The sequence below is a fragment of the Rhinolophus ferrumequinum genome, chromosome 11, assembly GCF_004115265.2.
Source record: "Rhinolophus ferrumequinum isolate MPI-CBG mRhiFer1 chromosome 11, mRhiFer1_v1.p, whole genome shotgun sequence".
Taxonomy (NCBI): domain Eukaryota; kingdom Metazoa; phylum Chordata; class Mammalia; order Chiroptera; family Rhinolophidae; genus Rhinolophus; species Rhinolophus ferrumequinum.
In genome coordinates, this window is record NC_046294.1 from 64,439,394 (window position 1) to 64,464,519 (window position 25,126).

Below are 25,126 nucleotides of genomic sequence, written 5' to 3' on the forward strand. Positions count from 1 at the left end.
AATGTGATCATTTCCATGACTTATGTTTTAAGAGTATCAGAAGATTCAATCATCACCGTATTCATTGTTGTCAATAAATGCAAATCCTAGGACTTAACACTCGCTCCCTTGCACCAGTTTTCAACACTTAGTCCCAATTTTCTATGACTACAATCAGAAAACACCCCTTGGGGGCGCTCTTGCACCACTTTCAGGTCCTGTGTTTCCTAGACAATTCCTTCATCCATTCATTCCACCAACACACTCTCTACCAGTTTCTCAAATTTTTATCCCCAAACCACTTAATGGTTTACTCAGTGTACTCTTGGACCATTAATTTTAAGTGAATAGAAAGAGAAATGATAAGTATGTTAATTATAAAATGGAACATAATAGTAAGAATAATTGTTTCACCTCAGTGAAAGAGGGATGAGCTCCTTGCTAACCTTTTGGCTCAATAATTTAAGCGTTAGGTTTTACCTGCAATATGTTTCTTTCCTGCTTCTTTATTGCTACTAAATTAGAGGGTTGAAATTGTAATTATGGATGATTGAAAATGTCAGCAAGTATTTGATGGCTTCATCTGATAATTCTAGACATTCAATCATGGACCCAGAATTAATGGAGAGATTTAATTAGTAGCTTGAAAACTCCACAATCGAATAGAAACCTGGCAGTTTGGTTGGGTCTACTTGGGAGTAGTGACAAGTAAATTCTAATCTACTCTGACTGCATTTCACTCTGTCAAGCGATTCTTTATTACAGCATCTTGATGTGGCTTTTAAACACACCCAAGATTTCACTGCTTTTTTATAATGAGAAAGAAAATAAACAAATATTGGGAATGAGTCGAATTCTTAGTGACTGAGGCACTTGTACCATAGCTTGTTTTGGTTTGTTTTAATCCTGCACGCCTGTTGAGAGGTCAGTGTCTAGACCTTGTCCTTTAGCCCAGATCAAAATCCAGGAAGAAAAACCTAGCAAAATCACTCCGTAATTTCTTAGCAAGATTAACGTGTTAGTTTAAGAAGCAATGCCATCTGGTACCAGGTGTATGCTTCATGGCACCAGAAAACTATGAAGACGAAAAGACGCGATTCCCTCACACCATTTTAAGACTTGAAACAAATCTACCTTTATAGGGAAACTTTGAACCAAACCTGTCCTCCAAGAAACTTTTCCCCTCAGGTTTACAGATCTCTTGAAATGGGAACTCCATCTATTTATATGTAAAATTTTGCAAGCTTGTGCATATCTGTTAAAAAAAAAAAAAGAAGCTAAACCTTTTGCACAAACACCACTAAAATTATTTTTTAATTTTTTTAAGTTTATTGGGGTGACAATGTTAGTAAAGTTACATAGGTTTCAAGTGTACAATTCTGTAATACATTATTCCTAAGTATTTTATTCTTTTTGTTGCAATTGCAAAAGGAATTGTATTTCTTTTTCTGAGATTTCATTGTTAGTATATAGGAATGCAATGGATTTTTGTACATTGATTTTGTAGCTGGCAATTTTACTCTATTCATTTATGGTTTATAATGGCTTTTTGGTAGTCTTTAGGGCTATATACTGAAAACTATAAAACTGTTTTACAAAGTGGCCATGTTTAATTTTCTTCCTCCATCAAGTATTCCATCGGGCTTCTCATTGCATTTATCTCTATATACCTAGTCCTATCCCCACCCCGTTTGTGTTTTTTTTTTAATATTCCTCTGTTGCTTGCCAAGAGGATATACTACTAAAGCTTTATAAACTACCTGTTCCCTTCCACAAATCTTATTTCTCCCACAACTCTCCGATTACTTATTTAAAAATAGTGAACCCTATCTCTTTTTCCTAACACTATGGTTCCACTTTCTGCATTATCCCTTGTTTTGGTTCAAAAGCGTTATTTTTACAGAACTGCAATTAAAATTTAATTGTGTCTTCTTTCCCAAATTACTGATCTTAAGTGTAACATTAGTATAATAAATACAATCTTCATTGTATTCTAGGTTGAGATATCGTACTTTGTGATTTATTGTTGAACATTTAGGTGGTTTCCAGTTTTTCACTATTAAAATCGAAGGGTGCCCATGCACCTTTAGGCATAGTCTTTCTTTTCTGGTATGTCATTATGTTAAGTTCGTAAGAGCAGGATTATTGATGTAAAGGTATAAATCTTTATGGTCTTGGGTATGGGGTTGGAATAATGCAAGCAAAATGTATTAAAGTGTGACTGATACATATTCTTGACCTTAAGAAAGTGGTAAATTAAATCATGGCTGCAGCACCTGTAGATAGATTGCTCATTCTGCATTTACTCTGTAGGAAGTTCAGGTCATGGTTGAATATGTCCTTTCATTTTTAATCAATTTCTGCTCTTAGAGGTACATAATCTCAGCTTCCAAGGTTGTAGATCATATGACAAAGAACTGACCACAAAGACTGATTAAAATGTTATGAGAATATTACACATACAACGCCATTTTCAGCTTGTGACATTTGTCAATGTTATTTAACCTTAAAAAAGAAATTTATTTAAAAGGCATTTGCAAGCAAAATAATTATATTTTATTGAAAATTCAGAAGTTACAGTACTTGAAGACAAATTTTTTATATTGTAAAGAAAAATAAGTTAAAAGAATTGACTCAAATGCAATGATCATTTTCATTCAAACTAACAAAACCACTTTGAAAAACAGAAACCCACAGCTTAATTTATGGTGTAAACATGTATTTTCCTACTTATTACAAGAAAACTAATGGAATACTTTTCAAAGTAATCTTTCAACACATCATTTTTCTGGACCCAATTTAAATGGTACCTCAGGACTAGTATCTCATTCACATAGATGACTGGTGTGTGTGTGTGTATGCGTGTGCACAACAACTCATTTTGATACGAAATTTTAAGAATGAGACTTATTTCATTTATCATAGGGCAATAAATAGCATTTTTAGCCATTCCTTAAGCATGTTTTCTTTTCTCCTAGGTGAAAATCAATCACTTTCAGAAAGATATTTAGTCCAGTGAGCACCAGTGGCAAAACCAGATTAACTATATAATACTGCTAAAGTATTAACTATTACAGTCGGCCATTTAATGTTAGAAATATCTTGTTATACCTTTAAGATCAAAGTTTCTCAAATTTTCTTATGAATGGAAAGCAAGTTGAGGCAAAATGATCAAAATACAGTCTTTTAAAAAACTCATTTCACATTATTAATGGTCTACATTTTTACCAAATTATTTTGTTCCTCAACAGAAAATATTAATTGAGCCACTGGTGTTATTTATTTTATTTATTATTTCCATGATCCCTATTCTGTATCTTCTTCCTTTTAAATAAAGGAGAACTAAGGTCAAGATTACCTAAGGTGGGTATACAGGATCAGTAAACTAATGCACCACAGACATTGTACTGATACACCAACAGTGAAGAGATGACACAGGTAAGCTATAGTTAAGACCTGTGCTTTGCCACAGCTAGAAATGGCACTAATACAGAACTTTATTTCAATTAATATTTTTATAGTACTTGCAGTTAGAGAGCTTTTCTGTAATTATTAATGAAAATACTGAATGAAATTAGGCCCTGTTATAAAGTTTACAATTTTATGCACACTGCATAAAATGCTTATAAAATATTAAGTTCATTGCCTAATAGTTTTACTAAAGGAGAATTCAGTGAGGAAAGAATTAAAACAAAATGTGGCACGGCACTTACAGTACTTTTTTCATTTGATGACACCGTATAAATGGTCTGCAACCAAGAAAAAAAACCCTAGTTTTTATTTAACTGTGGCAAAATCTGTCCATGTGGGAAAAAGAAGATCCTCTGATAAAAAATGTCTGAGAACCAATGTTCTGACAGCTCAACTTTGAAATTGGTGAAACCCTTCTGGACGTAAGGGAACAGTGATAACTCACTTAGAACAGAGGTTATCAGAAGTAAATAAAGCTTCCTCTCCCTCATCCTAGTAGTAGAAAAGGCTCTCAGGCACGTGATTAGCTTTCAGAGAAGGAACTTTACTGTGGTGGCAGAAGAAATACTGAATTATTTCACCACAATACAATGGACCAAAGATACCAAATACAAAATTTGACAGGTACAATCACTCTGTTTTCTAGGCCCCAAAATAAAAGCAATAGCTGGTCTAATCAAAAGAGCTCCAAAAATCTTTAGAAAATGTTATGACTCATTAAAAATAAAATTTCAGATGAAAAATATTGCCCACTGATTTTCTGCAAATAAAATACCTCATCAAAAAATCCACAAATAAGAGTACTTTTGTACTTTACATATAGTGTTTCCTGTTAAGAATTAAAACTACTCTCTCCCTTTTTAGCTCCTTTTCTGTATTTCAAATTTTCTCTTGTACTTAAAGTATTGATAATTTAGTAAATTAAGTACTGAATGTCAATTCAGCACTCATTGCATAAGGAAGCCTGGTTGATAATGTGCTCAACATTTATTTACGCTGAATTCAAAATTTATTTATTGCTATGATAAACTATTCAAAATTTCAATGACTTTTATGAATTCATAAGGAAAACGGACAGGTGAAAATACACAAATAAAATTTCACACAGACTAGAGATATTATCTAAAGACAGCTGACAAAAACTTAATAGTGTTTTCTATTAAATACTGGTTTTTAAGATATTTTATACCAAGTTATATATTTAAAAAAACACCTAATTTATTCTTAGATTAAAAATTATATAAGTTTCAATTACAATTACTTTTTCTGTAGCTTTTCCACATTCTCTCAATATGACTAAAGGCTCAATATAACAGATTTGACATAAAAGTATCACAAACAATTACTGGTGATACTTAATGCCACTGTTAAAAAACAAAGTTTTGATTCTTATGAATTTGTATCAAAATAAAGCTTCTGATATTTCTTTAGTATTTTTACTTGATGACCCATTAATGATGGAGGCAAAAAATACTTGAACTAAGTTAACATCTACATATAAAAATATAGACTATGTACACTCGTGATATTGATGGTATAGTATTACAAATTAGAGTACCACCAGCCTGATTAAAATGTTCAACATGTTTTAAAGTATGAATTTTTTAAAAAGCAGGATTTTTAATGTTTTAAACTTAATTTTCATCCTTCATGTCAACTGAGATTCTTTGTTTTGGTTAGTAACTGGACTTGAAGAATATGGAGTAATTAGAAGGTATTTCTCTGGAGGAAACCTGGTGTATCTCAGTATTTAGTAAACAGTTTATTACTGTCTTGGTTTTCCCTAACCATGACTCTCTTTTATTCTGCCCATTCAGATCAATAAAAGGCTAAATAAGGAAAGTCACATGGCTATAAACAGTGCACAAATCCTGTATTTTGCCAGATACCTATTTTCTGCAATTAAGATGACGCCTACAAAATCTAGAAAGGGAAGAAACAATAAGGAGAACTGAAGCCAACAGGACAATTGGGCACCTTTACCAGCCAGTAGTTAAACCAGAAGGTGGTTTCTATTCTAAGAAAACTGCTCCTTTCCCTGGTTGAGGTTTATATGGCTGTAGTGCAGCCTTTTTAGAGTTATCTGATTTTTCTGCTCAGGTCAATATACTATTCAAAGATCACCTGATTTCAGAGTATTAAAATATAATTAAATAGACTCAACACTAAAGTTAAACTGAACGTAATTTATTATTTTGCTTAGATGTGACGTGAAATGAAATAATCCTGGACTGGAGTCAAACAACAGTACTCTTCACCTCAAGAGTGTGTGGTCTTGACAGAGTTACTTAACCTTTCTGGGCATCAATTTCCTCAGGTAAAAAAATAAGGGAATAGATTGGGTAGCCTTAAAGTCTCTTTCAAATTTAATTGAAACACTAAATCAATATTCTTGCACAGTGCCTCATAGTTTTCTTTATGAAAATCAACTACCATTACAGAATAGTATAAACAGAATTCTGGTTTTAAATGTATTTCTGATCCTTGCATTATGATTCATGAGAGTTTTCTACACTTCCAGGGGCTAATCATAAGTATTTGGATCTAATAAAAATCTAATCGAGATGTTTTTACATTATACACAAAGTATATTTTGACATTCACTGGGATGGTCTAGCGATTTCTGTGCCCTATGCCCTTTAATTCTGATTGTTGAAATCCTGTTTAGTCCTCAACTGGGTGGCAGAAGAGTAATATGGGGGTAAAAGAGAATTTGGTTAAAGTATTTCTGATTGAATAAAGAATAACTGCAGTCTAAATCTTTAATTTTTTACATTTTAATTTTTTCAATTTTCAAAACTAAATTTTTGGAAATTATTGCTAACACTTAAAACCAAGAATCTGTTGTAGTTTACCAGTACTAGTAACCCAGCAAAATATCAATATTGTACCAAAAGAAAACCGAATCTGGTTCTATTTTTAAGTATATGGCAATGCGTTCTACTAGTTCTTATTTTAATCATTATCAGAATTGAGACAAAAGTAGAAGACTTATAATTGTGTGTCAGCTATTTCAAACCAGATGTAAAGCATGTTGAATTCAAATTTAGAGAGGGACTTTGTGGAGTATCAGCTATCACTTTGGAAGTAGGATAAATAATTTCTTCAACAGTTACATAGCTACCTAACAAGAAACCAACAACTCCAGTAAATGCTATAGAAATATTTTTCAGGATCATCCATATATTGTAGTGTTCCTTAGAAAATGTAAGAATTTCAACTAAAGGTGGCAGGATCAGGGCCAGCGTGCTGCTGCTCACAGCTCCAACAAAGGAAATCACAATGTCTAAACGAGGAATCAGAATTGCTCCAGCACCTAGACAACGAAAATAGGTATTTTTATTTAAATATTTAATAGTTACATGAGTACTAACTATGGATATTTTTAGTACATTAAAATTAATTAATGTAAGTAGACAGTACTAAACTATTGCTTGTAGAAGAATGTCATGTTTTGTTATAAGCTAAAAAAGAAAAAACCAGAACAGTGAGGGACATGTCTTGGACTTTGACTTTTCAATAGAGTTCTTATATAAACAGCTTTTAGTTTTGTGCTGTGAAATTCTGGGCAAAGAAGTTTGGATAGTTTATTTCTAAACCATTTTTATTATTCTGTCATTCAGTTCATTCTAGATACAAGTGTGCAGGAACAAGTGTGTGATACAAATAAAGCATTAAGTAAATGAGAAGAGAGAGCTATTCCTTAAACTAGAATTTCAATTAACCAAAATAGAAGAAACAATGGAAATAGAAAAATCATTATTAAGCAGACACCCCAGTAATAATAATTGTATGAAAAGTTACTGAAGGATGCTGAAATTTGTGGGCAAAAACTGTATGAAAACACGATATTTGCATAGTCTCAAAATATCTCCCTACAAAACACTTAATTATAAAGGGAAAAAGTTCCTCTGCAGTGGAGAAATTTCTCAGACACGACCTCAACCGCGTGATTAGAGTTAACATCACCAGTAATAAGACAGAATGATACCACGATGTGACGCATGGAGAAGTACAAAGCATCGCCTGTCGAATTTGTGTTAAAAATACTTAACTTCAATCTAATCATAAGAAAGCATCATACAAATCCAAACTGAAGGAAATTCTGCAAAATTACTGATACTTCAAAAGTGTCAAGGTGAAGAAAGACAGACAAAAACTGTCAGGACTGGAGGAGATTAGTAGACATGAGAACTAAATTCAAGTGGGACATTACATTGGTTCCTGGATCAGAAAAAAAGATAGTAGTGGGAAAACTGGCAAAATCAGAATAAGGTCTATAGATTAGTTAGTAGCACTGTATCAATGTTAATTTCCTGTTTTTAATAATTATAGGAGGTGGTTCTAAAATGGCAGCGAAAGAGGACGAGGAGCTCCTCCTGTCCATGAACACACCAAATGTGCACCTGTATTTAGAGCAACTCCTCCTGAGACACAACCGAGGGACAGAAGAGCTTCTGCAGAACAAAGACGAGAGAGAGAGACTGCACAGAGAAGACGGGGAGCCCACCCGGAATCTGAGAGAACCCATCAGGAATGGCGGAGCCAGTGAACACCACTGCTTCCATCCCCTGCACCTGGATAGCTCAGGCAGGAGTTCTACCTGGCCGACCTGCAAGGCTGCAGTAGCAGGTCCCCAGCTACCCATCCTGGAGCTAGCTCCAGCAGGAACAAGTGTGCGTCACAGCGGGTACACACAGTGCCCTTCCCCCCACCACCCCAATCCAGAGCTACATTCAGCAAGCACGATAGGGTGCTGAGTCTTGCCTGCACCAGGGCACTGCTGCATGTACCCACTGGGCTGCCCCACCAGGAGCAAAAGCAGAACCACTAGGGAGTCCTAGTAAATGCATGCCGGTCAGCCCTGCCCAGAATAAGAGGGAAGTGGGCATTGAGGTGCACATCTACGGGCCAGTCCGGCTCGGACCAGGCTCTGGCAGCAGTCAATCAAAACAACAGGTGAGCCATGTGTGCACAGAGGGAAGCTGCACCTGGAGGAAGCGGGCGACAGCAGAGTGCTGCTACCGGGTCTGTACAGGGCCTCCATGCCGGAGCAGCAGCAGGGTGAGCTTTGAGCACACAGCTGCTAGCCTCCCACTCCAGCCCCCAGGAAGGGGGAGACTGCAGAGTGCTGCTGCAGCCATGCCCTCACAGGACCCCCAGACCAACAGCAGGCAATCAAAACAAAAGGACTTCCAAAAAAATAAAAACTAAAGTGAAACACACATTTACAAAAAAAGGGGTTTGTCTCACTCTCACACAGCAGGCAGCTCCGCCCAAATCAAGAGCAGGATCAGCAGGGCTCCGTAGCACAAGCCTGCAGAACTGCCCTTCCCAGCACAGCAGGAAAGCCCACACACACCAGGATACCCCAACGTTAACCCACACCGTCTGGCCAGGCAGCACCCCAAATGCCCCCTGGACTCCAAACAACACACTAGGAGCAGCAGGCACACAGTCTACACAGAAGCCACTTTTACATGAGACTACTTTTTTAAGTCTGGGAAAGAAAGCTACCATGTTTCCCGAAAATAAGACCAGGTCTTATATTAATTTTTGCTCCAAAAGATGCATTAGGGCTTATGTTCAGGGGATGTAACCCTGAAAAATCATGGTAGGGCATATTTTCCGGTTAGGTCTTATTTTCGGAGAAACACGGTATTTCATTTAACTCACAGGAACAAGTACAGAAAGTAAAAACAAAAAACAAAAAAAATAGGGAGACAGAACAATATGCCCCAAATAAAAAAGCTGGGGTAGCAACACTTATATCAGACAAAATAGACTTTAAAACAAAGAATGTAAAAAGAGACAGAGAAGGATATTACATAATGATAAAGGGGTCAATCCAAGAAAAGGATATAACAATTGTAAATATTTATGCACACAACATAGGAGCACCCAAGTATATAAATCAAACATTAATGGAACTAAAGACAGAAATTAGCAGTGATACAATAATAGTTGGGGACTTTAATAGCCCACTTACCTCAATCATTCAGACAAAAGAATTAATAAGGAAATAATGGCCTTAAATGCCAAATTAGGCTAGACTTAATAGACATTTTTAGAACATTTCATCGGCAAACTGCAGAACACACATTTTTTCTCAAGTGCATATGGAACAAGGATAGACCTTATATTAGGCCACAAAACAAGCTTCAATAAGTTAAAGAAGACAGAAATTATACTAAGCATATTTTCCAACCACAATGGCATGAAACTAGAAGTCAATACAGGAAAAAAAACGGAAAAAACACAAATACATGGAGATTAAACCACATGTTACTAAACAACCAATGAGTCAAAGAGGAAATCAAAGACTACCCTGAGAAAAATGAAAATACAACTTTTCCAAATTTATTCAATGCAGCAAAAGCAATTCAAAAAGGGGAATTCATTGCTACACAGGCCTACCTCAAGAAACAGAAAAAAATCCCAAATAAACAGTCTATGTTTACACCTAGAGGAACTAGAAAGAGAAAATAAACAAAATCCAAAGTTGGTAAAAGGAAGGAAATAATGCAGATCAGAGCAGGGAAATAAACAAAATAGAGACTTAAAGTATCATTAAAGAATATTATGAACAATTAATTATATGCCAACAAATAAGACAATATAGAAGAAATGGATAAATGTTTAGAAACATACAACCTTCTAAGACTAAACTAGGAAGAAACAGGAAATCTGAACAGATCAATTACTAGGAAAGAAACTGAAGCAGTAATCAAAAAACTCCCAACAAACAAAAGCCCAGGACCAAACAGCTTCACCAGTGAATTTTACCAAACATTTAAAAAACACATATCCTTCTCAAACTATTCCAAAAAACTGAAAAAGAAGAAACTCTTCCAAACTCATTCTACGAGGTTAGCATTACCCTGATACCATAACCAGACAAAAACACTAAAAAAATAAAGAGAATTACAGGCCAATATCCCTGATAAACATAAACACAAACATTCTCAACAAAATATTAGCAAACTGATTCAACAATACATTAAAAAGATTATACACCATGATCAAATAGAATTTATATCAGGGATGCAAGGATGGTTCAATATCCACAAAACAAATAATGTAATACATCACATCAACAAGACCAAGGATAAAAATCATATGATCATCTTAAAAGATGCAGAAAAAACATCTGACAAAATTCAACATCCATTTATGATAAAAACTCTCAACAAAGTGGGCGTAACAGGAAACTTACCTCAACATGATAAAGGTTGTATATGACAAGCTCACAACTAAAATACTCAATGGTGAAAAGCTGAAAGCTTTTCCTCTAAGACCAGGAACAAGACAAGAATGTCTCTCACCACTATTATTCGATACAATATTGGAAGTCCTAGCCACAGCCATCAGACAAGATAAAGAAATAAAGGAAATTATAAAAGGAAGAAGTAAAACTGTCTCCATTTGCGGATGACATGATACTATATATAGAAAACCCTAAAGAATCCACCAAAAAATTAATAGAATAAATGAATTCAGTAAAGTAACAGGATACAACAATAATTTACAGAAATTCATTGTGTTTCTATACACTAATAATAAATGATCAGAAGAAATTATGAAAAATTCCATTTACAACCACACCAAAAAGAATAAAACACCTAGGAATAAATTTAACCAAGGAGGTAAGAGACCTATATTCTGAAAAATATAAGACACTGAAGAAAGAAATTGAAGAGGACACAAATGAAAGGATATACAGTGCTCATGGATTGGAAGGAATACTATCATTAAAATGACCACACTGCCCAAAGAGATCTACCGATTCAATACAATCCCTATGAAAATACCTATGGCATTATTCTCAGACTAGAACACATAATATTAAATTTATATGGAATCACAAAAGAACATGAATAGCCAAAGAAATCTTGAGAAATAAGAACAAAGTTGGAGGAATCATGCTCCCTGATTTTAAACTACACTACAAAACTATAATAATTGAAACAGCATGGTACTGGCACAAAAACAGACATATAGATCAACTGAACAGAATAGAGATCCCAGAAATAAATCCTCACATTGTCAATAATCTATGATAAAGGAGGAACGAATATACAGTGGAGAACTGACAGTCTCTTCCACAACTGTTGGGAATATTGGACCACTCTCTTACACTATATAAAAAATAAACTCAAAATGGATTAAAGACTTAAATGTAAGACCTGAGACCATAAAACTCCAAAAAGAAAACACAGGTAATAAACTATTTGACATCGGTCTTAGTAATATCTTTTTTGATATGCCCCCTCAAGGAAATAAACAAAAACAAAAATAAACAAATGGGACTTCTGCAAACTAAAAAGCTTCTGCACAGCAAAGGAAACCATCAACAAAAAGAAAAGACAACCTACTGAATGGGAGAATATATTTGGAAATGATGTATCTGATAAGGGGTTAATATCCAAAATTTATAAAGAACTCATACAACTCAGCACCAAAGAAATAAACAATCCAATCAAAAATGGGCAGAAGACATGGACACATTTCTGCAAAGAAGACACACAGATGGCCAACAGACATATGAAAAGATGCTTAACATCATTAATCATAAAGAAAATGCAAATGAAAAAACCACACTGAGATACCACTTGACATGAGTCAGAATGGCTATTGTCAAAAAGTCAACAAATAACAAGTGTTGGAGAGGATGTGGAGAAAAGGGAACCCTCGTGCACTGTTGGTGGGACTGGAATTTGGTTGAGCCACTATGGAAAACAGTACGGAGATTCCTCAAAAAGTAAAACAGAACTACCCTAAAATCCAACAATTCCACTTCTGGGTATTTATCTGAAGAAAATGAAAACACTAATTTGCAAAGATATAGGCACCCCTCTGTTCACTGCAGCATTCTTTACAATAACCAATATATAGAATCAACCTTGGTGTCTGTTGATAGGTGAATGGATAAAGAAGATGTGGTATACTGGAATATTACTCAGCCATAAAAAAGAATGAAATCTTGGTATTCGTGACAATGTGGATGGATCTAGAGGGTACTGCTAAGTGAAGTCAGACATAAAAAAATAAATGCTGCATGATTTCACTTACACATGGAATTTTTAAAAAAAATCAAAGCAAATGAACAAACAAAAAGCAGATTTATAGAAACAGAACAAACTGATGCTTGCCAGAGGGGTGGGGGTGGAGAGATGGGTAAAAAGTGTGAAGAGCAATATAGTCAACAATAGTGTGATACCTTTGCACAGTGACAGATGGTTACTAGACTTAGCATGGTCAGCACATCATAAGATACATAAATGTCGAATCACTATGTTTTACTCCTGAAACAAATATAACATGGTATGCCAACTATACTTTAATAAAAAATGATTACTTTGAAAGTAAGTTTTATCTACTTTTACCAGCTTTGCTTTTTCTTCAAACAAAATGTCATATACCCAATTCTTTAAATCTAAGCATAAACTCCACCCCAAGCTGCTCAGTGCGATTTATGGAGTTGCCCAGAATTTCTAGCTCTACCATCCTATAACCCTGACTGGGCCAAGGTGGTTATTAATACCTTCCACAGAATTTCCAAAGTTGCTTATTGCCCAGAATACCAGTAATGTGGTCCCTGGTTTCATTCTAGGCAATGCCGTTAGTTCAGTGTTGTAGTCATCCTTCTATTGGTAGTTACAATAATAATGGTGACAATAATAATAGTAATTTCTAGCTACTTTGCTGATATTTTTAAACCTTTCCTTAGTTTTAAATGCTACAAAGGGTTTAAAAATAAGGAAGTCTTACCTTTATTTCATAGTTGAGGAAAGAGGGGCTCAAAGATGGTATGTAACTTACCGAAGGACGCCAAAAAGTAAGTGGTAGGGCTGAGTTTAAACCATCAGGTCAGTGTGACTCCAAAACTCACACTTTCCACTACAACAACCTCAAGCTTCCTCTCCACAAGTCTCCATTATTAATGCTACTGTGTGGAGGCATTTTTTAATGTGAAACTTTAATAAAAGGTTATATACACGCCTTCAAATAATAAGTGAAATACACTACTGAAATTACTAAAGAGCAAAACAAAGCAAAATCCATTCCTCTATGTAGTCGTGGAAAGTTAAACTGTTAAGTATACAAAAGTTAGCAGAAATAAAACACCTGAGGAAAACTAGAACCAAAGTAAAATGTGCACGAACAATATAAGGGGTTCCTTATATTTAAATAGACTTATATTTTACTCACGACTGATGTCATTTTCAAAATAATAATGTGATTAGTTCTTTTAAGTGTACTAGGATCTGGCTGTATTTTTCGTATATTGTAGTAGAATAATAAAATTTTAAACTAAAAAGTATCTCAGCTAGGTCAATAAAATTATTCAAAAATATTTAAAAATATACTTTATGAAGCTTCATTACACAAAATTCAACAATAAAAATTATGGTATAAACATGAAGTGATACTTACAAGTAATACTAACCAAGGCGGACCTTATCACAAATTCACAGATTTGCTTCCATTTAGCCTGAAATTTGGATGTGATCACAGGAATAATGATCTCTGCTGGAACATAGAACTGAATGGAATACGTCACAAAGATGCCAAAAGAATAGAGAATTTTCACTGATTGATATAACCTGTTTAAAAAAATTCAAAATTTAGTCATTCTTTTTTTGTCCAGCTTTACTGAGGTATAACCGAAAAATACAATTATAATATATTTGAAATGTACAATGTGATAATTTGATATACATCTACACTGTGAAAGGATGCCCATAATTGAGTTAATTAAGATCTATCACCGCACATATTTTTGTTTTTCTTGGTGAGAACACTTTGCTTTTACTTTCTTAGCAAATTTCAATTGTACAATACAGTATTATCAACTATAGTCACCATGTTACACATTAGATCCTCAGACCTTATTCATCTTTTAACTGAAAGTCTGTACCCTTTTATGAAACTTTCTTCTTTTCCCCCATCCACCAGCTCCTGGCAACCACCCATCTACTCTTTTATATGATTTTTTTTGTTGTTGTTTTGTTTTGTTTTGTTTTTCAGATTTCACATATAAATGATATGCAGTATCTGTGCTTCTCTGTCTGGCTTATTTCACTTAGCATAAAGCCTTCCAGGTTCATCCACAATTTCATCTTAATATGAATCTAGCTTTTTTTTCCTTTTTTCTTTTTAAAGTTAAAATAGACAAGAAATCCAACACAAATTTAGGCCAGTATCTTACAAATTGAATACCTGTTTATTAAAAAAAATAAGAATTCTTTTGTGAAAGAATTCTGAGATTGCTTCCACTTATAGTTTGTATTTGACATTAAAAATACTTGTCCAATTTATTTATAAATTATTTTTCAGATTTAGTCTAATTATTCTAAGTAGGGAAAAATAACATTTTATTTTCTAGACATTGTATAGTATTTAAAAACTAGACTGCCATTTTCAGCCTTGATTCTCTTACATTAAGCTGTATAAACTTCTGGTCCCTATTAAACCATTACAAAAAAAAAGCACATTTGAAGGAAACAAAATTATATAGTCAATTATAACATAGGTTAATGAAATAAATGCTAAACAACTGCATATCTTGCATATAGAAGATATAAGGTTATTCATGTTTCCATATTGAAATACATTTATAAAATATGTCATAGGTGTAGCAAAACTATAAATAAAAGAGAAAGGCACCGCATTTGTGCCCATTGTGCAACGTGGAAACTCTGGATGTGTTTCCTCTATCATAAATGGTGTCCTACATATACTTATTCTGACAAGTTTTGACTCCAATAAAGACCCAGGAATCAGATGATTACTGAATGGTAGACAAACTCTTATCAGGAAGCCAGTCAGAAGACACAATATTTAACATTTAAGATTTCACAGATTTCTATCCAAGCAGCTAAAGGAGTAATGTAATATTAATTAAATCATCAATTTAGCATTTATTCTCTGCATTTATCAAGACTAAGGCGTTACCTTCCGTTTTATAAATAAGGGAGCAAGTATGCATGGTAATCACTGCCAATATCTTTTTTCAATCTCCAAAAACCAATCTCTGGAAGACAGAAAAACTCTATATACTACTTCATTTAGCAGAATATGGTTCTAATATTAAAGAGAATATTAAGACACCATATTATGTGTTTAAAATGTGCCCTGTGTTCTGAAAGGATTTGGGGTACATACAATATTAAAGTTGATCAGTAAAATACTGAGGGCCATAAGTGACAAATTATATTATTATATCAAGAACCCAGAGTGTTGGATTTTTTTAGGAGCAAGGAAAAGTATTAAGTTTTTTCTTAAAGGGAGTCCATATTAAAAGAATCCATGTTTTACTCTTCTACTTTACTCAAATTTGGAGCATGCTACAATTGTTAATCTTTTTAATAAATCCCACAGGGACCTGTAAAATCATAGATGGTTTCCTCTGAAGATTGTAAAAAAATTGTAGATTACACAAATAAAGAAATCAGCAAAATTGCACAGGTTTAAACTATAAGTCCAAGAATTCACCTTTATCATCAAATATTGGCAAACTATGTAAAATATACAGACTAGGATTAACAAACTCATATCAACCTACCACACATCTTGGGGAAGATTTAAAGTTATGCTGCCTTTGATATCATCCCGGAAACACATATATCCTAAGGTAGCTAATGTTACATACAAAGTTGTAACAATTCCCATGCCAATATTCAATGCTTGGGGAAAGCGTTTTGATTCTTTCATTTGATTTTCCAGTGGAAGGACCTAAGAAGAGAATGCAAATAATACAAACAATTTGAAACAATCTAGTATCCTGTCACATATATACAAATTAATCTTTTTATAGTATATATGCAAATCTTTTTTCCTTTAAAGCACTTAAAATTGTTGAAGTATTTTTCTAGGTGTTATATACATATTTTTACACTGCAGATATTTAAATTCTTAAAAAGATTTAAAATCAGCTCTCAGCAGGTAAACCTGTCCGTTTTTCTGAAAAAATAGATTTGAACACTTTCCCATTAACATTTTACATAACCAAAGTACATTTGTTACAATTAAGAACCAACACTGGTACATTACTATTAAACTCCAAACTTTATTTGGATTTCACTAGTTTTCCCACTAAGGTCCTTTATCTGTCCCAGGATTCCATTCAGGATACAACATTGCATTTTGTTGCCATGTCTCCTTAGTCTCCTCTAGTTTGTGACAGTTCCTCAATCTTTCCTTATTATTCATTATCTTGACCGTTTTGAGGAGTACTGGCTAGGCATTTGGTATAACGTCCCTCTATTTGGGTTTGTCTGAAGTTTTCCTCATGACTAAACTGGGATTATAGACTTTAGAAAAGAATACCACACAGGTGAAGTGCCCTTCTCATCACACATGGTATCAACATGATTTATCAATGGTGAAGTTAATTTTGACCACTTGGTTAAGGCAGTGCTTGCCAGGTTTCTCTTCTTGTAAAATTCTCTGCTCTTCCCCCTTAGCATACACTATTCTTTGGAAGCAAGTCACTTAGTGCAGCCAGCCCACACTCCAGGGATTCAGGGGATTAAGCTACACCTCCTGGAGGGGGAGTAGCTACATAAATTATTATTATTTGGAATCCCCTCCATGTACTTATTTAATCATTTATTTACGTTAGCATGGATTCATATATATTTGTTTTATGCTCTGAGTATGAATCCAAAACACTTATTTATTTTGTTGCTCATATTGTTCCAGCTTTGGTGGTCATAAATTCTATCAGGTTGGTTCCTGTGTCCATTGACTTGCCTCCATTCTTTTGTTTTTTGAGCACTTGCGTACTTTCTGGCTCTACAAGATGCTCCAGACTCATCGCGAATTTCTTTCCTTTAGCCCTGGAATCAGTCATTCCTCCAAAGAACTTTGGTTCTTTTGTTGAGAATGGTATTTAGAAATCAAGATGTGGGTGCTGCTGGGTGTTCTTGTTGATAGTGGGGTATCACTGCTATAGGGCATTAGAGCAGACAGTGCTAGAAAACATATGTATGTACACTAACCCATGTATACCTGTGTCTATAATGACTTTTATATCTCTTCATCTGTATCTATTATCTGTTTCAATTTAGCGAGATGAATAAATTCTTTTCATTATATAAAAAAGTTAAAGAAAAAAAAACAATTGAAAAGTTTAGTTTTTTCAGGCAAATCTTCAGAGGTTTTGGCCATACGATTTGACCATAGAGGAAAAAACACTAAGTAATAATAATAGCAAGTATTGACTGACTGCTTACAGTGTGCCACATATTTTTCTAAAAGTACGTAGCATCTGACGTCGTCCTCATAATAACTCTATGAGATAATAACTGTAATAAAATTATTTCCACTTTTCAGGTGAATATGTCAGGTCCATATGGAAATATTAACTGGTTAATAGAAAAGAGAACACAGAACAATTTCGATGCTCTGGAGATGATCCAGAACTGAAATAAGGGGCTATGGTCAAGAATGGTGCCAGTACAGCCAGCAAAGGAGAAAGGGGAGCAAATTAACTTTTACAGAGGCCCCCTGTGTCAAGCAGCACTGTGGGTGCTTTAATTATAATCTCATTTACATAATAGGTTTAGGGGAATATGAAAAATTAACATGCCTTAATTACTGAGTGGAATAAGGAAACCAGTGACAGAGCAAAAAGAATTATCGCAATGTTTCAAGTTCGGGCAACTGAAAGTAGAACTAAAAGATATTGGGAAGTAAGAAAGTAAAGCTGATTTCGCACAAGAAAGTATGTGTCATTTTGGAGCTGTTGAATTTGAGATGTCAGAGGAAAAACACTTAGCTGGAAATGTCCAATACTTAACTAGAGCTTAAAAACAGAAATGAAAATCTGCAGTTATGCCTATAAGTGGAGCTGTAAAATCTTGTGAGAATACTGTAAAGGAGATTCAGAAAGAACAGAAACCCAAGTAAAATGGTGTCAAGTTGTCTTTTAGATCTCTTTTGTCTGTAGTTCATATAGATGTTTACAGGTGGTTCTGCTCTCATACCAAACAATCAGACTATGAAACATAAGCTTTCTCCTTTTCTAGCTAACGTAAGGCAGGCAGCAATATTCTATTTTTCTCAAATCTACACATTCTGGACTTTAAAAAACCTGGAAGTATCTTGAATGGAAATATTTACAATCTTAGAATCTTCAGGATTCTTGGTATTTATTAGCTTTATGATAACATCATTTCTAAAAACAAATATGATATGCACAAATCTAAAGTGAGAGTTTACATTGGACTCTTCTTATGAAACAGTAATTTTGTAACAATTTCAATTCACTTGAAATCATCTAGTCTACAAAACATGATGTTTAGGATTTGTATGAATATAACCCAGGCTTGGTACAGTAGATGGAATACAGATAAAATATAATTTGCCATGAGTTAATGATTTTTGAAGCTGGGTAGTGCTTACATAAAAGTTTATACTATTATCTAAATTTTGTATAGGTTTGAAATATTCCATAATAAAATGTTTAAAATAATCGAACGTCCTCATTTTGCAGATTATGATAAAGAGAATTAAAGAGTTTAAGTGATACATCTAAAATTAAACTCTTGGTTAGTGGAAGAACTAAACTATAAGTCAAGTCTATCATACCCAACTGCAAATCGTGTTCTAGAAACAACAAAAATAGAAACAAAAAAGAAAAATGTACATTTTTTAATGTAGCCTGACTACATAAATCTTTGTGTTGACTTAAGATGTTAAAAAATAATAAAGACTAAATTCTTACCACTCCTATGCCTTCAAAAGCAAATACGGCAGTACCAAAAAAAAGTGGGTATTTTTTCCAACCAGCCACTATTGGAAGGTTGTGGGGATCTGGCATATTCTGGAAAAAGAAACAAAAAAATAACACGTTACATCTTTACTTATTTTACAGAATTTTAAATGAGACAGCAAAATCATACAATTCTGAGCTTCACAACAGCAAATGAGTGTTATAAAAGTGAAGAATTCTTTCAATGAACACTTAAGCATCCTATGTTAAATACAGCCAAGCTGTTAGGATGTCATTGCCAAGAGCAATTGCTTTCCTCAGGCCCACACATTCCATCTGAGCTAAATGCTCCTGATTACCTGTTTCCACCTGCAAGTCCCAGGCTGCTCACACTGGGTATGGCTCCTGCCACGACAGGAAATACATAAGCATACTCAAGGTCTGAGCTGAGAGCCATATAATGTTATCAACCGCGGTGGATGACATCCAACGAAACGCATTCTCCACTCTATTTTCATCGCTTTCAGTCTGCGATACCTGATTCCTGACTCTGGTTTTCTACCACATGAATTCTCTGCTGCTTCCTAGTAGAGATCTCCCCCTGGTTTCAGTGTTTTACTCTCTGACCTGACAGTTGCCATTACCCTTATTATTTGTGCACAAGCCTTGATTCTGGCTTTGATTACTTGGTCCTAACTCATAGCCTTGTTCCAACTCTACCTGGAAACTCCCAAACCGCACATCTTGTTTAAGATCTCTGACTCCAAAAAGGCCACTTCTTCCAGCTATCCCAAGACAGGTCCCTACTCTCCTCGTCATCCTGTGTTCTCTGCCTTATCTGATTGAAAGTGGAATTCAAGGCCAAGGAGAGAGGACGAATAAAGAAACTGAAGTGTGAAAGCACGCAGATAATCTGCAGAATAGAGAGGTCTAGAACATCTGAAGCTTAGGTAGAATTATGTTATTTAATGGTGCTACATGACTAAAAACATAAGCCTGGGTCATAATGAAAAGGGTATTAAAGTGTTGGATCATTTGATAACACTGAACTGTTATCAAGGCACACACTCCCTCCATCTAAGGAACCTCCTTTCCTGTTCCACTAACTCGTACATATTCATCTAAGGGGTCATAAACTCCAGAAAGTCTTACGAGAGCTTCCTGCTTGTCCCCTTCCAATCTTACATGCTATAAGAAAGAGTCTACTCGTATAGGTTGGTAATTCAGAGAGGGGGTTAAAATGAAACATAGAGCCATCATAAGAGAGCCTATAAGGCACTGCTAATGGAGATTTTAGAACAATGACTTTGGCAGCAATATATAGGACAGACTGGATCAGGAAAGAAGAGGACAGGGATTCACAATCTTTTTTGAGCCATTGGCCCCTTTGTGAGATGAAAGCTATTCTAAGCTGCTCAGTAGAAAAACGCATATATACATACAGAAATACTGTATCTTGCAAATAATTTTAAGGGATTTGCAGATCCCCTGAATCCCATCAATAGATTGTTTTAAGGAAACTGGGTTAAGAATTTCCAGACTACAGACAATGAAATCAGCTGACATATTCACATACTTGACATAAAAAGGGTACAGACCAAGACTAAAGTGGACCGAAGTGGTGGCAGTAAATAAAGGTTCAGAAGAGAAAGAAAATTATAAAATTACATCTAAACTCCCAATCTCTTGTGATTCATTTCTTACAGGAATAAACAAAACACGAATGAGTTCTTTGTTTCATGTTAGGCAGCGTACTTAGGCACGATCCTAAATCTCACAACTTTTATACGGTTGTTTTAGTAGCTTCTGAAGCTATGTCATAAGCCCAGAAGTATATTCACCCAGATTCAAAACCAGTTCTGACTACAAAACCTGTGCTTTCAATCTCTATGTCTTACGAGGTCTGACAATTAAGTTCGCGAACTTGTTTCAACAATGTTGCTAACCTTTTTTTAATATCAGAGGGATTATTCTTTATGAACTTGTACCAACTGGACAAACAGTTAACCAACTTTACTACTTGGAAGTGTTGAAAAGGCTGCGTGAAAAAGTTAGATGACCTGAACTTTTCGCCAACAATTCATGGCTCTTGCATCACGACAATGCACCAGCTCACACAGCACTGTCTGTGAGGGAGTTTTTAGCCAGTAAACAAATCACTGTATTTGAACACCCTCCCTACTCACCTGATCTGACCCCCAATGACTTCTTTCTTTACCCAAAGATAAAGGAAATAATGAAAGGAAGACATTTTGATGACATTCAGGACATCAAGGGTAATATGACAACAGCTCTGATGGCCATTCCAGAGAAAGAGTTCCAAAATTGCTTTGAAGGGTGGACAAGGCTCTGGCATCAGTGCATAGCTTCCCAACGGGAGTACTTCGAAGGTGACTGTAGTGATATTCAGCAATGAGGTGTGTAGCACTTGTTCTAGGATGAGTTTGTGAACTTAATTGTCTGACCTCGTACACTTTTCCAACTACGCAGTATCCCCCAAAAGGAAACCAAAGTTTATTATCTCCTCATCTCACCACATATGAAGTACGTGTCTTTACATTATCATTACTTTTACCTCCAAAGTAAACAAAAAATTTACTTATTAAGAAACATGTTATACTTACCCGAACAACGTATTGATAAATTATCACAAGACTCACAGCCATGGAAACATTGGCAAGGAATGAAAGCACGAACAGATTCTTTAGCTCACGAATGAAGACCAAGAGAATTATAAAAGGAAGGAAGCAAAGCATATATATCCTTAGGTCGATGCTTCTTCTCTCACATGGATTTGATGAATTGGTACTATTCAAAACAAACACTTTACTCTCCAGGAATCCTTCATGAACCTACACAGGTTATCGGGAGAATAAAAGAGAGGGGAAATGAAACTTCCATTAACTTTTAATCATAAAAGGAAAATATAAAGAAAATTATGACCTATACACTCAATGATAAATTCCTTTACAGTAAACATTTGTTTTCAAGATACTCTAGCTTCCTAGAAAATATATACACACATATATATGTATGCATTTACATATATCAAATTTAAAAATAATTAAAATAGGATAATATTCTTTGCAAGATAACTTCTATCATACTGTGAACAGAAAGTTCACTAAATATTATGAGGGTGGATTTACTAACTTATTTTGAAGCTTTGTGACTAATCTTGATGCTTCATGATCCCTGCAAAGGCTCAGTCTGCTTTTGAGATACTCAGAAGAGGAAGCATACTTGTCTAGAATGGCCATGGGGTATGCTACTCCAACTCATTTTCCTCAGAGTACGAAACAAGCTCTAATTAACTCCTAGAAATGTACAGTAGTCAAAATAAAATTCAGACATCACAGTCTAACTGTAAAACTGTTTTACAAAGCAATTGTTTATAAATTATCATCACCATCAATAAATAGTTGTTAAGAATCCACTAAATTAATGCATGACGATATGCTAGACAGTAGATAAATTTCTGCTAGAGCAAAATACTTTTATAAATCAACTTTATCTTAAAATTTATTCAGCCACTTCTGTAAATCAATATTCAGTTTTCAAGAGATAAAATTATTTACAGGCTCCATATATTAAAAATTGGTTTTGATTCAATTAATCACAAAACCCAACTTACTAAAATAAAAATAAAATTATAGAGAACTTTAAACACAATCTTAAAAACTCACAGCAGAGGTAGCTCATGCTATAATTTAAATCTATTTGCCCCCGAACACTATACCCTCCTTTGAGCACAATGACATTATCAAGTCTCTGGATACATCAATTCTTATAAACCAAACCCTATAGTAATAATGAAAAGCATTTTTTGAGTACTTTCTGTGTGTCAGGTACCGAACAAAATGCTTTATATACAATATCTCATTTAATCCTCAAAACTACTCTCTGAGGTGAGTGGTAGTATTAATTTCAATTTATAGTTGAGGAAACTAACTCAGGTAATTTAGGCAGGGTAAAGAAAACTTACATAATATCAAGCTGGTAAGTGGTGGTTCTAGAATTCAAACCTAGGCCTGAGACTCCAGAATCTAGCTTCTAACAGCTATGTATTAACCTGACCAAAATACCACAACCCTGATGTGGAGGCTCCTACGTAGCTACCTGGCCTCCTTTCCCACATCTCTCTAAATATAGTATAATATTAACAGGCCAACAAGTCAGAAGTTCAGAACAAAATTCTCAAATGATTAACAAATCAAGTGTTTCCTTTAATTTTACACTTATAATCCACGATAAGCAAAATTTAGTGTCACTACAAATGTATCCATCATCTTAAACTGCAAGGAATATATCTATTAATTTCAAGTTATATAGGCAATTTATAACTAATATTGGACTAACAAACTCCCAGGTTACTCCATGCACCATTTAAGAAATGCATAGCTCAAATTTATTTTGTAATTGGCCATCAAAACTTTGTATTTTGTTTTCTATAATTTGAAATAGAAGCTAAGTTGATTAATTCACATTACTTGGCTCTTAAGAACACATTTTATTTGTTGACTCAGTTTTCTCAGTAACCAAATGATTTGGAGCGAAATACTTTTACATCAAAGAAGTACCTCCAATAATTAGATTAGATAATGATCAGAGGTAAGCTCTAACAAGAATATCCGGCAAGAGAAAAGCCATTGCATAACCAACTTAAAAAAGAGCTATTTAAATCGTTAGGTATTTGGGAATTTGAAATTAATTCTATCACAAATCTCTCATAATAATTTAGTATTCTTTGGCAGAAATATGGTTATAAAAATTCTCAGGATTAAATAATAAAATAAAAATGTAGATACATACCCAGAGCAAGATTCAGGTAAACATTTGAGTCCTTTGGTGCCCTCTAGAGACAGAGATTGGCTATCTAATAGGACTTCCTATGATCTCACATGTTTACCAAAATGCAAAACACTGAAATAAATATTATAAAATAAAATTACAAAACTGAGTTGTTTCCATTTAGAGCTCAAATTTACTAAAAACCACTAATTAATTTATCAATGATTCAGTAATTTAATAGTTAAAATTCCAAAGGCAGATGATGTTCTTCAGCAACACTAAAATACAGATTTAAAGTCATAATACCCTACCTTTGTATGCTGCTTTACATTTTACAAAGGCTTTCACAAACCTTTCGTCAGCTGAACCTCACAGTAAGTTAATGAAGAACAAAGGGAGATTTTGTTACTATTCCCATTTTACAAATAAGGAAACTGAGGCTTGACCAGGGATAAGGGGGTCTTGCCCAATGTGTACGGGACTTGAATGCAGATCTTCTGACTCTAAAGTTCATACCAAATCTTTGGTATCACTACATTATTTTTTCTTAATGCAATATCCCTTCCCCACTCTTCATGCCCATGTACACTATTTTATCGATCTGCAATTTTCCAATTTACCTGAGACTAAGAACAGAGAGGAGCTATAATCACAATGGACTAGAATCATTAGAAGCACTGCGGTTTGTTTTCACCCTGCCAATTGTCTACAGTGGCTTAATGGGGCCACGAGCAGTTATAGAGCAGGAGGTTCACACATCTGTATAGCAACTAAACCCTTAATTCTTTAATTGGATGAAATATACACCTTCAATTTTACGTAGATGAAGGTGGTAATAATCTTACAATTTTTAACTATAGCAGTAGTAGTAATTGGTCAACTTTAATCAACCCATATGTCTACTATGGAAACTGCAATCAAACGTCAGAGAACACTTCTGTAGAGATAGTGAAAATCTCTAATGATGCTGTTTTCCTGACCATCTGTCTACTCTGCTGACATAACATATTCACCGTTGCTTTCAACTTTTCTCAAGTCTCACTGAATGTCTTTTTCCAGGTGGGGCTTTATGCCTCAAAAGGATCTAAAACAGGCATTCTCCTTACCTCCCAGAGAATCACTTTTTCTACCTTCTAGCATGTGTGCAAATGAGTTAAATTCTTC

At 34.5% G+C, this 25,126-nt stretch overlaps 1 protein-coding gene across 1 annotated transcript in view; it reads right to left on the reverse strand.

The window, feature by feature from the left end:
- Window positions 1-5,621: 5,621 nt before the first annotated feature.
- Window positions 5,622-25,126, reverse strand: part of SLC36A4 (solute carrier family 36 member 4) — a 33,244-nt gene continuing 13,739 nt past the window's right edge. Inside the window, exons 7-11 of the mRNA XM_033120742.1 lie at window positions 21,796-22,023; window positions 19,184-19,282; window positions 16,019-16,188; window positions 13,888-14,057; window positions 5,622-6,766 (exon numbers count right to left, since the gene is read on the reverse strand). Coding sequence (XP_032976633.1) covers window positions 6,459-6,766; window positions 13,888-14,057; window positions 16,019-16,188; window positions 19,184-19,282; window positions 21,796-22,023 — 975 coding nt within the window. The 3' untranslated portion in view covers window positions 5,622-6,458. The remainder of the gene's footprint in view (window positions 6,767-13,887; window positions 14,058-16,018; window positions 16,189-19,183; window positions 19,283-21,795; window positions 22,024-25,126) is intronic.